This window comes from Dicentrarchus labrax, unplaced genomic scaffold (assembly GCF_905237075.1).
Source record: "Dicentrarchus labrax unplaced genomic scaffold, dlabrax2021, whole genome shotgun sequence".
Lineage (NCBI taxonomy): Eukaryota > Metazoa > Chordata > Actinopteri > Moronidae > Dicentrarchus > Dicentrarchus labrax.
Window position 1 is genome coordinate 21,209,610 of NW_026136706.1, and position 18,500 is coordinate 21,228,109.

The 18,500-nt window shown below is 39.7% G+C and overlaps 2 protein-coding genes across 4 annotated transcripts in view; one reads left to right on the forward strand and one right to left on the reverse strand.

Annotated features, from left to right (window-relative positions):
- Nucleotides 1-1,254, forward strand: part of itgbl1 (integrin, beta-like 1) — a 42,185-nt gene extending 40,931 nt beyond the window's left edge. The window contains exon 11 of the mRNA XM_051404649.1: nucleotides 470-1,254. Within this exon, the coding sequence (XP_051260609.1) occupies nucleotides 470-558 (89 nt within the window). The 3' untranslated portion in view covers nucleotides 559-1,254. The remainder of the gene's footprint in view (nucleotides 1-469) is intronic.
- fgf14 (fibroblast growth factor 14) overlaps nucleotides 1,061-18,500 on the reverse strand; it is a 101,280-nt gene continuing 83,840 nt past the window's right edge. For all 3 annotated transcript variants that reach the window (XM_051404659.1, XM_051404660.1, XM_051404661.1), the window contains exons 4-5: nucleotides 6,750-6,948; nucleotides 1,061-4,864 (exon numbers count right to left, since the gene is read on the reverse strand). In XM_051404659.1, coding sequence (XP_051260619.1) covers nucleotides 4,722-4,864; nucleotides 6,750-6,948 — 342 coding nt within the window. In that variant the 3' untranslated portion in view covers nucleotides 1,061-4,721. The remainder of the gene's footprint in view (nucleotides 4,865-6,749; nucleotides 6,949-18,500) is intronic.

Consider the following 18,500-nt stretch of genomic DNA (forward strand, 5'->3'; position numbering starts at 1 on the left):
TTTTTATAAATGAGGCCCCAGTCTCTTGTGTTGAAGTCAGTTGTATTTCACTCCTCCGCCCCCCACCCAAACTCCTGTCTGAGACTCCTGACAGCAATATTTCATCCTTTGCTACTGGACTTAAAACAAACAAGGGTTGTCAGAAGCCAGAGGACTGTCAGACTTTATTGTATCACACTACAGTTTAATAAATAAAGACTATCAGATTTAGCTATATATGAGCTTTGAACAAATGTGGTGACTAAAGTATGAAGGCTTTTCCCTCTTAATTAAACCAAAGTTTTCTCCTCTGCTGTGTGGGCAAAAGCAGTGGAAAACTGTCCTGAGCAGTTTAGTCAGCCTCCACCCTCCACCCCCCCGTCTGAGCTGCACCCAGGGAAGCAGGGTGTGAAAAGAGGAACCTTGTTAAAGGTCAGGCATGATGCCACAGCTCTTAATTCACAGCTTTTCTTCTCACATCTCCTCATAGGGAATGGGTTGTGCAATTGTGGCAATTGTGAGTGCTGGGACGGCTGGACAGGGAACGCTTGCGAAATCTGGGTGGGAGCAGAGTACTAAGGAGGAGAGGACACTGGTGTTAGAGACTGGCTGCCCGGAGCGACCAGAGCACCACCGATGGTCACCACCCGGGCTGTAGAAACATCACAGCCTGGAGAACCACGGGAGGAGGGAGAAGACCAAGCTAAACATGGATGTAATTCTGCATATCATTAACAGCATTCATTCTTTTATTGTACCGGCTACAAATTATCCTTATAAAACTGGGTGTTGTAGGTGTAAAAGAAACATAAACATAATAACATGTAAACATTTGTTTCCAGAACAGCTTTATGTATCTTTTTTTTGTTGTTGTTATAATGTAGGAACGCTTACATACTCCAGATGGCTACACATAATAGGATGCAGGTGACATGACAAATCTAAATGTTGAAAAGAGAAGGATTATTAAGGTTGCAATATGTGCAATACTGCAGAGGATAAAGTACATCTGTTTTTAACTGTAAGTGGTGCGTTGCTCCCAAATTGGACTGAAAGTTCACTCGAAAGCTCAAGACAGAGATTACTGTTTGAGGTTTTTATTTCTTTTTAATAATAAAACATTAAATGTGCCGCATGACACAACAGTTTGCATGGAAAACAATGCGAAGACCTTAATCATACATGGTTACAAATTTGTTATAACATGACATAACTTCAATGGGCATACTTGCAATGGTATATATATTTTTTTGAAAATAAATCATTTTAATAGTGCCTATTCTTCTCAATCGGGAACTCAAACCAAACAATCCGTCATGAAAGCCACACTGTACTGGTGGTACACTACGCGATAGACATTTCTCACTCCTAACTCATACTAGTGATAAGGTTAAATTCTAAGCGGAGGAAACAAAGAGAAGGGCATACATAGTTCAATTGTGGCATGCTGGATGTCCATGTCACTTCAAAAGGTGGCGACAGGGGATGAGAGCTGCATTGACACAAGAGCTCAGTCACCACTTGAAAAGAGGACAGATAAGAAGTCACAAAGAAAAAATTTAATGTAAATTCTACTTTGGCCTTTTTCATGCTTAAACTAGCCAACCCCCTCCGTTTTCTTTGTCCCATCAAAAATGACAGGTGCAATAATATACTGCACACTATATTGCATTAAGTATGTTACTGACATTACAGTACACCCTTATATAAATATTTTATTCAATATGTTGTATATGTGTATACAACAAACACAAACTGTATAGTGTAGACAAACTCGTTGCATATATGTATGTAAAATTAGCGGTACATACCAACAGTTCTTGATAGACATAGCCTACTACATGCAGTTCATCAATGCCATCCTCTCCCCATGCAACAGATGGGACAACGTACAAAATAAGAGGTTGAAAACAGAAGCAACAGAGAAACTAAGTTTGCTAGGATATTCTTGTAACACATCTGAAGAGAGGGGGAACAAAGCATAAGTGATCGGGATCAGGAGACGACATCACAGGCGACCCGTATACAAGAGAAAATGAAGACAAACAAACCAACAACAAAAAAAAACAAAAAAACGTTGGATACAGAGATCAAAACAGAGATGTACATTTACACACCGGTCATTTACAAAAATAAAGTCAGCCTTGGAGGAGCCAGTTAACTGGACTGCAGGGCTGGAGCAGCAACCAGCCCAGCATGTAGAGTTTGTAAGAGGTGGAGGATGATTGGCTGTAATGAGGACAGAACATCAGCCCCCAAATACAACTACAGTGGTTTCCAGCTCCTGTGTGTGTGTGTGTGTGTGTGTGTGTGTGTGTGTGTGTGTGTGTGTGTGTGTGTGTGTGTGTGTGTGTGTGTGTGTTTGTGTAGGTGTGTGTGTGTGTGTGTGTGTGTGTGTGTGTGTGTGTGTGTGTAGTATGCCATTTTTGTTATAGCATTAACAGCTTTGTACAGACAAAAATTGAATTCTAACTAATGTGCTTTGATGTTCTGTAATAAGAAATGGTCATGTGTAATCCCAATAAACTACAAATCATATTTACCAAATCAATTTCTTAATATAGTCGCAGTTTTAGCAGCACACAGCAGCAACAATGTGTTTAATATTCTAAACTTATCTAACAAAACTATTGGGAAAAAACCATTAAAGCAAGACAAACGTTATAGATTGATTGATCAGGTAGAGCTTTGATAAACTGCTAACAGTCATGATGAGAATGCAAAACAGAAAGTGCAGTGGGTTACCTTCAGATTAGCTGTGAGTGTGCTGTAGCCTACAACATGCCCATTCGACTCCCACACCCAACTTCAGTGCTCTTCGGCTTACACAGAGTGAAGAACGATACCCATACCTTGTTCCTTATAGAAAATACATGCATGTGATTAATTCAAGGTATACGTACTTCTCCAAAATGACATCAGTCAAGACCTTTTGGGGGGTCTGAGCGGAGTTGATTCTTTCGGACAGAACAAATGCTATCACAGTGAAAGCTTCGATGGATCACAATCAAAAAGAGAATCAGGATTTGTTTTCTTTTTTTTTTTAAAAGAATCAGTTCTTCTTGGGATGAAAAAAGACTTTGGTCATTTCAGAATGAATACATCTGAGTGTGGTTTTTCAATGTATAATGCTACGTGTCCTCTACATGGATGTATCGGGTGGGTGAGGCACCTTTGGCCCAGTGGGGACTGGGAACCTGTTTTTGCATGCCGGGAATCAAGGTCCAAACAGGCACGTGATAGGCCAAGATGATCAGTACTGGACTCTGCATGCTGAGCTAGGAGACAAATCCTCTCATAATAATAATAATAATAATAATAATAATAATATCTAGTCATTTAAAAAGTTATGATTTTTAATAGTCATTTTCCCTAAGTTTTATACAGTGAAAATGTTACAATACAAGCCATCTCTTGTATAACTGCTGCAAGAAGAGAGAACACAATATTAATCTTGCCCATGCTTTAGTTTGCCGAACCAAATAGGGATGCAGCCAGTATAAATGTCGCCTACTGGTTTTCAGCCATGTTGTTTTCTGGCTTTAAGTAGACACTGCCATAAGATGGCTGCCAGTGCTGCAGTTATAGACCATCTGGGTCAAAGCCACAAGCCTTGTCTCGTAGTCCAAAGAAGTCAGTGAGTGAGGGACAGAGGCCTACAAGGCCTAGAGATATTCCTAGAGCCCACGCTCGGAAATAAGATTAAAGAAAAATAGACTTCAGGTTTTTCTATTTACCAGAGAAGGCGGACTGAACCGCTGGTGGGACTTGATAGTGATATGTATACACCATTCCTTACAGCGCTCTCTCCCACCCACACACACATCTGTTTATAAATGTGTGTGTGTGTTTGTATGTGTGTGGGGAGCTCCTCGCATTGATTGCAGTGGCGGTAATTAGCACTTCATCAACTATGATTGCAGGAGCTATCTGCCAGCCTGCAGTGTGTTTTTGTATCAGCTGTAAAAAGCAACATCTCTGATTTTCCCCCACAAACTTTGTATGTCTGTCTCTAAATGTGTGTGCATGTTGTAGGCAAGATGAAAATTTGGATTGTTTTTTTATTATATATATGCTTGTTTTTTATGCCCCATCTGTGTGAATGTGTTTCTTAGAAAATCACACAACTGCCTTGCAAAATGTTTTTATCTTTTCTACGTAACTTGACAAAGAGAAAAGTGTGTGACTAGAGATAGAAAGAGAGGGAGAAGGGAACATACTCGTAAAAAATAGAGGACGACAGTCCAAATATTTACTCTATCTATACAGTCTCTATCCCAGAACATAGCTGGTGAACTGTGGTATAGAAAATAGATCTGAAGGTACACAGACTCTGCTGCAACAGGGCATTATAGAGAGGGGAAGGGTTTCTTGAATGAACCATCAGCAAGCAAAGTACCACGAGCATGGTCGTGAAACACGCGTTGTTATTCACATGAATTCTCACAGTTACAGAGGAATCTGAAGGCATTCCATTGATCAGAGGTCCTCTTCCCTCCTGTGCTGGGGAAACTCAGCCACCGCAGAATCCATCCGTCCGTGTTGAGACAGCTGGAGAAAAAAGGGAGGACGAGGCAGAGGAAGAGGAAGGAGGAGCGAGAGAAGAAAGGAAAGGAGGGAGGTTTCGCCTGGATCTGATCCGCAGAAGAAAGAAGGTCTGGAGTCTAGTCGGGGAGGGGAAACCCTGCCTCTGCCCCCCCCTCCACACACACACACACACACTGGGCACTGGTCAGGTGTGGCTATGTGGCGGGCTTGTCGGGCTTGCTAACAGGTTTACCTCCGTTCATCACCGCCGGCTCACTTGTGCTTTTACTGGGAGGTACCGCTGCCTTGGGCACCGTCTCTCCAACATCATGCAACGATGGCTCTCTGTACATGGCGACTGGAGGAGCAGACGATCAGGAAAGAAAGCAGAGAGACAAGGGAAAAGCTGTTAGCAAGAACCCTTTCTTCCATACTTTTGAGTTGACCTGTCTAAAAGTATTTGAGGCGCATATGTCCCCTAACACTACATGGTGTTGCTTCTTTTTTTGAAGAGTTTTCATACAGACGAAATCTCTCCGAACCTATAATAAAGACATGCGGCAATTTACAGATGGAAAAAAAAGCTGATACATTTTTTTGCCCATGGGCTTCATGATACCATCCCGACTTGCTTCTGTCACCTTCAGGGCTGATTCTGAATCTAAGCACATACATTTCAACAAAACAGCAAAAAAAGTGTCTCATTATCCTCCACTTTACAGCCACTAGACTACAGCTGTATTACTGTCTTGACAGGACACTTCAACTTGATTCCATGTTTAACTGAGGGGAAGCAATCAGGCTGGTGGCTGACGAGAGTGAAGGTGGCATCTGCTGGACTATCAACATTTCATATTGCACTTACAGAGCTGTCCTGCCTCCTACACTGTCTGCTTACAGCAGCAAATATTGAATCAGCACATGAATTCAAAAATATGTCAAACAGATATTTCTCATAGTTTTACCTCTACTAAGGATAGGATCATGTCTTATAGTGTTGGACATCTGCCCTGTAGTATAACAAGGCAAGTCATGCCTCGTTGTTGTCAGTTGTTTTTGACCCAAATATATTCAGATTTATTTATGTGTCCTTCTAAATGTTATGTTTGCTGCTGCAAAAAGATGCCATCATTTACAGTAACAAGGTCTCTTGCCATGTTGACAGCTGAAAAACCGCTTCCGGTGGTAAAAAGTGAAGAGAAAATGGGGAGGAAATGCTAATTATGCCCCTTGAGTCCCTTTAAATAAGTAAAAACAAAACAGAAAGCTGCGTTTTACACCACAATTCTTTGTGTTATGATTTTTTAAATCTAACTCTCAATCCCTTCTTCTTTTTTTTTCTTTTTTTTATAAAGGTCAGCTCACCCAAAACATAGAATTCTTTTTTAAATCCCTACGGCAAGTGGAAACTGCTAGATTCAGCTTCACTTTTGTTTGCCTGAAATAAGAGAAATCCATCTCTGAGAGTCCTGCTTCACAAAATGTTGTTCACCTAGAACAACTTTCAGAGGTGGATATGTCAAAAATGTCTGCACATAAAAGTGAAACTGAGAAAATAAGTTATTTTGTGATTTGGATGTGATCTGACCCTTTAAACGATGTTATCTGACCCTTAAGGCGATTATTTTTCTTAATGTCAACAAATCTCCAATGTTTTAGTACATCTCTCGATTCGCTCCAACTTCCGCAGCCAGTCTCTGGCTCTCAGCCCCAAGGCCACTGGCTCCTACTGAGGACAGAAATCTTAAAAAAAAAGCAAGGTCACGAATTTAAACTTTCCTAAAACAGCTGAGCTCTGTAGCTTTCAGAGAATGATACTCAAACAGTAGTAGCAGCACATTTGTCAGCAACTATTTTCACCTGTGGACTAATTATATATAATAACATATATTAATAACATTTGGTGCTCTAGTAAGTATTTATGGCAGCAGGATGGTGTATATGGGATTGATAAAAAATACAGGCCATGTTCATCATACAACGGTGTGGTTTATTGATGAGTTTGCACAGTTTTTGGAAGTATGTCACAGAGGCATAAGATATATCAGGCTTTGGGTACACAGATTATAATTGATAGTGATTCAATTAATTGTTAGTTTCGGTCCTTTAATGGAAATTGTTCAGTTTCAAGGAAAAACATAGAATATCACCACACCTATCTTTATATAATGAAAATGAACAATGATAAATTCCCAGACTTTTAGTCTTAGTTGAGCAGTTGAGTGTCTATATACAGTACATACCTTCTAATGGCTTGGGCAGGAAGTGAGCAGCTGGTTTTGTTTTTTTCACTCGGTTCCCCTTCATAGCTTGGCCCTCTTTATTGAGCCCTAGGAACCAAGCTCTCCCCGACTCCTGTTGTCTGTACAACATGGACGAGTAGATCACATAGTAGTTCTCAAACACCGACTCTTTGAACTTGCACTCCGCTGTAAAGAGTTCCTGCAGAGACAGACACAAGCACCACACAGATTATAAAAACAGGGTCTTTCAAGCCAAAAACAATACACCGATTTCACATTGAATAACATGTGGAAGACATTCTAGTGGACTGAAATGAATAATTCATGGTAGAGAATGAAACAGATTCATAATTGATATTATAACTTTTATGGAGGTCACCAGGAGAATTGGCAATTTTATGCCACGCTCACAATGTATAGAATAATGTTACGGCGGGCACAGACACTGCCTCGCCAGGTGAAATGGACTTCATACTTCCACCTGTCGTGAAAAAGATGAGCGCTGCAGAGTCTCTCCCGCTATTATCAGCTCTGATTCAAGCCGAGCCTAATGACCTGCTCTGATGAAATGCAACTCTCATTCTCTCCTTGGCCTTAACCTTGACATCAGATGTAGGAGCACTCGTTTAGTCAATTAGCCCATGTTCCTGGCAGAAAGTATATATTGTTAGGCATTGACCCCAGCACCTCAGCACTGGAAATATCAGCACTTTCTTTTCCCCCAGATGTCTATCCATACACTCCTGGCTTGTTCTTCAATTTTTTTCTATTTGTTAAAACCCAAAGGGAATCATTCTTCCCAAATACTATGTCTTCTATTAGCAATTTGTCTATGACTGTCTTCTGAAGGAATAATGATAGAACTAATCAAGTGACTCCTTCATCCTTTACACCTCAATCTGGCAATGACGAATGAACACCGAGGCACCACATCTCTCTCTGCTGTTGCCCATTCATCTCCGACCAGAAGGGTAATAAAAACCGTTTCCACATTGTCCGCCCTGCCAGGCTAAAAATAAAGGCATTCATCGGGGTGTATTAATCAAAGCGCACTCATCACAATGGAGAGTTTCGCCACATCTGTTGTGGGTGATTCACACTGAGCTGGCTCAAAGAACAACTGACAAAGTAAAAATCTTCTGATACATCCCATACTGCCCTGGTCTTCAATGCCAGACTCTGGAGTCTCTAAGAAGATCCTTGAGGGACCTAAAGTAAGCAACAGTTTAAAAAAGTATGCCTCTTTGATTCAGCTGTGTTTGAAAGACATGGGCAAATGTGAAATAAGATCATACAAAAATATGGATGCAGCCTGTGTGTAGATTTCTTAAAACTGATATCAATGATATCCATAAACTGACATGACTTTACGGCTCTATGGGGCTGGACAAGCACAGCGTTGCTTTACTAACATGCTCACATTGTTGACATGCTGATATAAAGTATAATGTTTACCATGTTCACATTTGATAATTGGCAAACTTCACTTGAGGCCAGTGTCGTTAGTTTTGCAGGTATTTGGTCATAACTCAAAATGAGATGATAAGTTGAGGGATCCCCAAAGTTCTCACAATTCATCCCAAAAGGGACATGAATGTCTGTACTAAATTTTGTTCTAGTCCATCAAATAGATATCCAAATATTTAACTGGATAAGTAAAAACTTTGACCTGTTGATGGCACAAGATGGAAAGGAACAGATCACCAGAGTCAAGTTCATCCTCTGGGCACTTGGGGTGTAAGAATATATCAATACACAGTATCACAACACTTTCTTGGTTTTTGTGTTGGAACCCCCTGCTAAGATAGCAGTATTGTAAACATAATCTGAGAGCTATAATGTTTCATGGACTGGGATAAATACAAATGCCGATCCCATTGATTTTATGCATATGGTAGTGTGTTCTTTATATGACAATATAAACAAACTATACACAATATTGCCTTGTTTTCAGCATCGTAATATATCACAATATATTAAATTGTAACCCCTGTATTGTGATACGTATCGTATTGCCAGATTCTGGTCAACACACAGCCCTACTGGGTGCAATGAATAAAACAAATTTGAATAGCAATTTATCAAGTAGCTGCCAAGACACTTCCTTAAAAACCAAAAAACAACAACCTCATGGTGGTGCTAGGGGACAAGTCAGAGGACTACCTAAGTCAGTAGGACTCTTCTGGGGATCAGGAATGTCTGTGTTAAATTTCATCACAATCCATGGTGGAGCGACTGACTGACATTGCCATCCCTAAAGAAAAACCTTACAATTTTTGAATCCTCAATAATACTTCTCAGTAACGTTTCCATGTTAAATTATATTTTATAGTTACTATAGTGAGGCTTTCTCTCTATAAATGTCCTATACTGTAGCTGCACAGGACATAATTTATGGTCTAAATGCTCAGTTTTTAACACAGGTCACACTATGCCACAATTAGGGTGTAATTAGCCCCCCTGGTGAATTACTCCTGTCAGAGCTTATCCGACAGCATTCAGCTGAAAGCAGAGGGGTACAGGAAGGAGCGGAGAGACACTTGGGATGACCATAATCATCCTTAGAAGCACCCGACTATATTTTAAGTGTCCTCTCTATCCTTGATTGAGGACTCGTGGGCATTTCTGAGCGTATACAGAATCAGTTGAGATGTTAAAAAAAAACTCACACTGCAATTACAGTGAGAAACAGTCAAAAGTGCAGGCATTGAGAGTTCAGAGTGGTGAACTGTTATGCGAGATATGTGTTGGGGAATCATACATCCTGATGTTGGTCCGTCTCGCCAGCGATTACATTACACAAGAGAATTAACTTCAGACTATTCTAGTGGCAAATGTAGGGATTAGGATCAAAACTATTAATGCTGATTCTGTCACAGCAGCTGAGCAGAACAATCCAGACACTGCAGGCTGAAGCATGATAAAAACCCTGAGCACGAGGCTGTCTGACATGTTTAATATGAAATAAATAAACATTCCCTCTGGACGATGCACAGGCTCGACCCCATCATTATTCATTTTGTCGTACACATTAAGATTTATTGTGTGTCAGCAGCAAGCAGCAGCTTATCAAATGGCTGCTTATTATGTTCAAGCTGTCAGAAAGAAAAGTCTGTGTCCTGTCTGGACAGGTGACAGAATTGTATATATTGTATAATATAAAAATACTCACTTGGGTGATTTCTTCAACCCAGAACAAATGTCTTCATTGCATCGCTTCAATGAAACCAAATAACCTTTGTTCTTTGAGAGAATGTTTAAACATGCTCTTTTCATGCTGAAGCAAACTCTGTTGCTGAGCCGATTAGAAGGCAAACAGTTTTACCTTCATGGTTCCCTGAGTTGCTTCAATTAGGTAATTAATTCTAGTTTTTCCTCGTCAGGTGAGTTGCACTGCAGGTCGATTGGCTGCTGTAATTAGACACAACATTTTGATGCCAGTCCAGGTTTAGCCCAGCGCTGATTACTTAAACGGCACACACAAAAACAGCCTCGAGTCAAAGTAATCATACAAGCTGGTGCCAAGGCCATAATTGTGGCTAATCAAACGCCTTCACATAGACGCACAAAAAGTCTGTCTTTGTTTATGGAGGCAGAGCAAGTGGAGGTGGTTTGTTTGTGGAATGGTGCTTGAAGCTGAACAAAAATGTAGCACTGCCAGTCACCATAATCAGTTTGATTTGAAGATCAGAGCAGTGAAGGCAGCCGATGTCAGACACATTGTTTGTCGACTGCGTTTTAAGTGTGCCAAATGTCAGTGACAAGCCGAAGGCTTTCATCATGTTCCTCCTTTGTCTTGCCACAGTCACAGTTCAGTCATTTGTCCTCAATAATGTTTCACTCATGTACCAGAAATTGTTGATAATCTAAAATATGCAATAATTTCAACTTCTCTAGCTATATAATACTTGGCCAAAAGTATGTGGACAACCAAAATATTGCACCCATATCATGTTGTGCATGTCTTTTGAACCAGCAGATGGCTTTCCATAACATGTTGCCACAAAGATGCAAACAAACTACTGTCTGTACTGTCTTCTAGGCTACTGTAGAAACACAGCGGTTCAAAATGGCAGCCGCCACGGAAGGCGACCGCCGGCGCCTGTTGAGATAAACAGCTCATACTAACAAAAACATAAAGATTTGTATATTCAGGTGATACATACACACTAACAGAAAATACCGATGAATATTATATTCCATTTCTGCCAATAGAGCCTCCTAAATGTTACACACTGGACCTTTACCATAGGTTCAAATGACTACATGCACTGTGAAAGGGGTCGCTTTTCTCAACCTATACGAGTGTTTTAACCTCTTTCAATTCATTGTTTTGGTTTTACGACCCGCAGCTTTACTGTTTTGGTCTCACTGCACTCCATTTGTCATAACTAATATGGTGATAACATCTCAAGGTCAACTGGGTATGCCTGTTGTATCCATACATACAAATCAAAGCCCATGGGATGCATGCAAATTCCACATCGTCCACATGTGGTATGACAATCTAACAATATCCACCTGTCAGTTGTTGTTTTTTTTTTACTTGTTAAGCACCCTTCAGTTTCATTCTTCCTTAAGTTTTATATTGTTCATGATCAAATGGTAAATGTCTGATGTAAATGGCACATACACACTGATCTGAATCTGATGTAAGCCATGGCAATGTATAATGTTTAGCCTGTTATATTGTAATGTCTTCAATAGGAGGAGCTTGTTATGGGATCATTTTAAAGGAGCAGCCGAAGCCCCAGAAAAAAGGTTTGTGTCAGTATTATCCTTCAATTCAGAGTGGTTTGCTGTATAATTCTACCAACATTAAAGTAATATTTTGGAAAAATATGGGTGACATTGAAGAAGAAAAAGGAGAGTGAGATTCAGACACAACACACACTTTCACACCAGTTGCAAATCAAATCATTTTTGAGGCACCAAACGATTGATTTTCTTCCCACTCCATCTCCCTGCCTGGCGCTCCACATCAGTGGCTCCCTGCTCTGAAAGGGAAGGCCATAATTGACCTTGGCCACTGACAGCGTGAGGGGCAAAAACTGCTCAGCCCCACCTAATCAGCCCCAGTCACCAAAGCAAGAAGACAGCGACAGAAATAAAGGAACAGTCAAGTAAATTCACAGCGAAAAAAGGCTAAGAGATTGACTAAGAGAGAGAAAGGAATGCAGTTGAGGGAAAGGGGCAGATCCTGAGAGGAATACGGTTCCTACAGAAAAAAAAAGTAAGATAAAAGAAAAAATAACGAAAAGAGGCAAATGGATACAGACAGATGGAAAGAGTGGGAGTTTCAAATAAAAAGCCCTGAAAAAGACGAATAGGCAATGAAAGACAAGAGAGCAAAGAGAGTCACTCAAGAAATAAATATCCTTTGGAAAAAACACAAAACGGGCGGTAATTGCCGTGCATGACCGCCTAAAAGTAGGTGAGAGGAGGCTCATTCGGGGAGGGGGACACACATTAATATGCAGAGTGACTGCTCACTACCCCACTGTGGAAACGAAGAAATTGTTTATTAATGCCGCCAGCATAAAACCTATTAATCCATGGAAAAAGGTCAACCTCCAGAAAGCTGAGCTGCATTCACAATGCTAAGCCGCTCTCATGTGTATAAGAGTCACGTCAACAGTGTCCGCAGACAATGGGGGCTTCAGCAGACCTGTCTGATTATCAAACCCAGAGGAGGAAGAGGAGACAGGGACCAAATGAAGAGAGTCACCAGTAAACAGCTGAATGAATTGTGTACACAGACGGTGTACAGTTACAGTTACCCTCCTTTTTTTTTCTACCTTAAATGATCTGAATGCACATCACATGTTTGGAAGCACATGTGCTGAGAAAACAGCCAGAGTATAACATAATACACAGAAAGAAAAAAATGTTCCTTATATTTACAGGTACATACCAATAAACTGAAGATCTGAGAGAGAACACCTGCAATTAGGTGCTTATCCAAAAACACAAATTAACAGTAATGGTATGTTTTTTTATGAGTTATAGGTTTTAGACTGTAGATTTGAGTATGACATAGAAACAGAGGACACAAGTCAAAGTATGATCAAGGAGACTTCATGGCTGAGCCTCAAAGTCACAATGTCAGAGGAATATATCTCTGCTCTTCACAGATACTTGGATCTGCAGACAGCGCAAGTGTATGTTGTCATGCTTTGCAACACTGACTCAAGTGATACATCAGATTTGAGCTGTGACAAATTATCAGCTACAAGTGCAAGTCATAGGGTATTTAATTGACACCATGTTTCATGAATGACTTCAGTTTAAATTGTGATGATGTTATAAATCATCAAGTCTGCGTTCATTTGTAAAGAGTTTTAAATAAAAAGTTAATTTTGGCTCTTAGTTCTGACAGGAAAAACAGTGATATTACAACAGATCTGATTATTAAAAAATCGCAAAATGCAGCAAACACCTCAATTTATTCCTTTTTTACTATTGCATAATCTTTGCAAACATGGTCTCTTTGTAAAAGTATTGTATTTTATGTTGTATGTTACCTGTATACAGATACAGGTAGCATACATTTCCATTCCCCTGTACTCTGTAGGCAGAGATGTTTTATTTCCTTATTCAATGAAGTAGACAGATAACAAAAAACCTTAATCTCTTCAGCCATAAAACAGTGAGCCAGCAGACTGCACTCCAAAGCTTTGCTGCAAATTTACTGGGCGAAATATGATTTTATTTCACCATAACAGACATTCCTATCACACCATTTGCGTATACAGTGGCCTTAACATGCTGTTGAAATGCCTTCTTTTTAACCCAAGTGAGCAAAAATATGCATTTTACTGAAAGGGTGACAAAAAGCACTGACACTTTTACGGTGTTTGGCCACCAGAAGCACTTAAGTGTTCAATAAAGTTTCCCTAAAGGCAGAGACCCTTTAACACTGGCCCAGTACAGCTCCCCTGGCACATTTCACACACATCACACACAAACAGTTCATGCTTAGAAATGTTACACAAAAGTGCAACCCTTCTCAGTGGCACACAAACCTGTGGCATGCAAAAAGTCCAATAAAGATTTAGGTCACAATCTGGCTTTATAAAATGTGCTAAAAGTGTCTGTCTTGGTATGAAGTTTTTAGCTAGCCTAATAAGAGACTCTGCAAATGTTCTGAAGGGAATTCAATGAAAAATGATTCACAGATGCTCTGAAAAATCTGTTAAAGGGCAACTTAATGTTGCAGCCAAAATGAATGTCATTATAGAGTGCATAATACAAATTTCACTTCTAAAGTGATTTAGATTGAATAGGAAGAAAAGAGAACATCAAGCTAAAGATTTATGTCTGTTATTTTATGTGACTAAACACCAAACTCTCCAAACAACTGTCTGCTCAGTGATGACATTTTCCATTTGGAATAAGATTTCTGGTTAACCATCAAGACAAATGTGTGTCACAAAGTCAAAATTATGATGGGGAAAGCATGCATATTTAAAGCTACAAAGAGACAACAATTTAACACTTAAAAATGTTTGTTTTTTGGTCTATTTAATCAAAGAAATAACTATAAATGGGAGTGTGTATATGTGTATGCCTGTAATTGTATGTGTGATGTAGCCTATAGACAGTTTGTTTATGTGTGGAAATCTGTACACACATGCACACACACACACACACACACACACACACACACACACACACACAGAGAGAGACAGGTGTCTTAGCCAGGTGTTGGGCCACCACATGCTGCCAGAACAGCTTCAATATGCCTTGGCATTGATTCTAGAAGTCTCTGGAACTCTACTGAAGAGATTAACACCATTATACACAAATTCCCTGATTTGGTGTTTTGATGATGGTGGTGGAGAGCGCCGTCTAACAGGTAACTCCAAAATCTCCCATAGTGTTCAGCTGAATTGACATCCGGTGATGGCAAAGGCATATGATTGATAACATGTCTGTAGTTATCAAACCATTCGTGCCCTATGGATGGGGGCTTTGCCATCCTGGAAAAGATGGAGAACACCTCTGTACTGATTTGTGTGACCCTTCCTATAAGGGGACAGTGGACACAAACCATGCCAGCCTAAAAATCTGAATCAACTGGGCCTGCTTAGCATTTTATACATGCCCCAATGATTGGATGTCAATTGCTTAATTGTACCATGCAGTGCACCGATGTAAAAGCATCTGCATTTATATTGCATTAATTGAGATTTCTCCTTTTATTTGTCACCCGTCTGTGTGTGTGTGTGTATATATATATGGAGATGTGTTTGTATGTATATGAATATTAATCTACCTTTTGTCCTTTGTTGCAGGTAACAATAATGTTTACGTTACAACGTCTTTTCTTTCTTTTCTTCTATCTCTGATCTAATATGTTGTTTTCAGCTTTTGGTATTGTTATTCTGTGCCTTTAAGGTGTGTGTATGTGTATTTGTATGTACCCCTTTGACCTTGTCTTTTTTCTCAATAAAAAACAAATGTTGAAACTATTTGCTTTCGCTATTGAATTCTTGTAATTTCTTCATTATTTGTTGGGTTAGTTTTGAAACTGCAATGAAAAAAAGTAAACAGGGCTAAACTGGTTAGTAAACAGCAGGCATTATACTCATATATTTATACTTCAATTTGGATAAACACACACAGAGGAAGGCATGGCCGTAAAGTGGCAAACATCATGAGCCTTTGGAATAAATCATTGAAAAACACAGTAAAGTCTGCAAGAGAAAACAATTGCTTTGCTCATACTATAGAAAACACACAGCACTGCAAGAGAGCCTGTTGGTGAGCAAACACACAAACAAAGCGCAACCACCCACTCCTAGGCCAGTGGGGTTTCGAGTACTTCTCAGTGTGTCTGTGTGTGTGTGTGTGTGTGTGTGTGTGTGTGTGTGTGTGTGTGTGTGTGTGTGTGTGTGAGTTTGAATTCATGTGTGTGTGTGTGTGTGAGTCCACTCCACTGCTGTTGATCCGTAAATTGGTGCCAGATTGGTGTCAAGGCGGCCAGATTTTTTGCTAGATTGGCTAGTCATCTCTTGTCAGGCAAGCCAGCAGTCTGCCCTGCTCAACAAGCTGACAAGCATATATCAGACATGTCACACAGACACACACACTAATTTACTGAAGCGCACATGCACACTCCTGCAAGTCCTGTACATACAGAAATAAATAAATAGATGCTCATTGTACGGCAGAGTTACAGTGCACATACAGACAGAATGAGGCGTCTCCAGGTATGGAGCTGTTTCTCCTCTCTGTGTGTTTGTGTCTCTGCTCTGTGTTGTTTACACCCTTAGGAACAGTGTCCCAGTTTTTTTTTGAAAGAGGAAGTGCATGTCCTCTGCTTGTAGATTCACTTATCGGTGACTCTCTCTCTTGCTGCTTTGCACTTAAACATCTTCCTCGTCTCAGCTCTCTACTCTAGTGAGCATTCAGTTATATGAATAAACTGCAGTGGGAGAGGAAAGAGCAACTCATCCCTTTTGTTGTCTCTGCATCTCATGTAATCACATTGGGACAGCTAAAACATGTAAGTGTGTTACTGTGGATTTTAACATTCAATGTGCTGGTCTTCTTACTCATGTTAGTAATGCTGTTTTATTTTTTTGTGGCAGTGGTGGCATTGCTGCTGTTTTTGTTGTTAGTTGAGCTTCCGTTTTGTTACTGTTGTTGTTGATGAAGGGTTCAACTCACCAGTTGTAAAAGATTCACATTCATGGAAAGACATTGCTAAGATTTAAAGAATAAGGCTATAAGGCTGTCAATATTTTATATATTACTCATTTTCATTGAATCCCATGAAAAGACCAAAACCCACAATAAACTGATTCAGCTAACAGGTATATTCTGTGTTTGCAAAGCCTGATATGTTGTATTCCTCTGTACAATAGACCTCTATTCTTGGCCCCACTTTTGCAATGGGTGACATGGGCACTGCGGTTTTATTTGAGTCAATCCCACAAACAACATCCTGGTGCCGTAAATACTAACTAGCACCAAATGCAGCTGAAAATAGTCCCCAACAAATAACAAATACTGAATTTTTTCTCCTTTTTGAATGATGTTTACTAAAAATCCCAGCACCCTGCCTTGAATTGAGCCTTTTTTTTTTTATTAAATACTATATTTGTTAATTTTTTTTTTCTACAGATTTACATGTTCAGTAGTTATGGATGGAATAGGGCGGAATGCCACAGACTGTCTGTCTCTCAGGAATTTTCGACTTCCCCAGCCTATCACATTGTTGGTTTTGGTCTTTTCATGGGATTAACTAAAAAAAACAATAATGGCAGCATCAAACTTAAATTGTGACATAAGAAACACGACACACAAGTCAGGCATGTGATTGCATGAATTATCTGCAAGGCCTAAATAATCCACATACACAGTCTATAATGTGAAATATCATATCCGATGCTTTTAAAGATAACCCCACATTTTATTGTTTCATAGCTGTCTTTGGGGTTTTAGCATACTCTACCTATTGTGTTTTCTTATAACTAAACTTGCAACGGAATTTTAGCAACATAACTACAAATAATTCTTATCTGGCTGACTGATTTTCATAGAAGCAGAGGCAGGGAAAATGCAGGTGCAATGCCATTTTTGTCAGGCACACCTGCATTGTTTGGCCTTTCGTCTTTGTGCCAATTTTGTGGCTCTAAACTGACACCTGGCACTGTGTGGGTGGAATGGCACAGCAGAGGTTGTGTTTATGCAGATACAATGGAGTGAGGTGCAATTTCGGTACCAGTTTTGGCATGAAATGGTGTCTGAGCACAAATACAAACACAGACAATTTTAAGGGCTTAATTTATACTGTGTTTTGGAGGGAAGGGGAGCCTGAATGATTCAGGGGGTCAAAAGTTTGATAGCAGTCTTGGAACTGTCTGTACAGTGTATGACTAAGTGGTTACTCTCTAACAACAATGTTATACACAGCTGCTTATACTTTAGATGTGTGAGGGTCTTTCTTTCTAGATGATTGAATCATTGTAGCTCTCACATGGCAGCAAGAATTGTATGTGAATATCATCTGAAGTCTCTAATTCTTATTTTACTACTGACTATCAAGAAGGTTCTTATTGATTTTCATATCTTACTGAAATGGAAACCAATGGTGGACTAGAATTGTAGAAAAGGAAAATCATAAAAAAAAATCTAAACCTTAACAGCATGCATTGAAAACCTGTAAATAATTGTAAATTCTAAATTATTTATAGTTGAGGAGCTAATTGCAAAAGACCATTTACTGGAAAATTACACTAATATTTCCCTGTAAACAGGATTATTTCTGGTGGCCACATCCAACTGCACTTATCCCCAGATTTATGGAGCCAAGTTTATATTATTACAACGGATTCCAGCTGTCTGTGTATCTTACATCAAAGGTCAGTGTGAACGGTAATATTATGGGCACAATGAGGTAATCATTCATGGGCAGTGGTTGTAGTGCAGTGCATAATCTGGATGCAAGCGCATTACATAAGTAGATGTAACTATTACTGCTGGCATTATGAACGGTTCACCATAGGTTATATCGCACAATTACTACCATATGTGTGATGATGGCTATACATAAAGCCAGATGTTGGAACTGTTGTATAGTAAATCTGAACACCTGAACAGCTACATCTTCAAAGTGTCTTTGTTTGATATGTAATAGGATTGAGGGATTTGGGTACAGAGACTCCTGCTTTTCCTTGGGTATTTTTGAAATTTGACTGTAGAGGAGCCATTTCACAAGTGTCTATTTCTTCTGAAACCTTG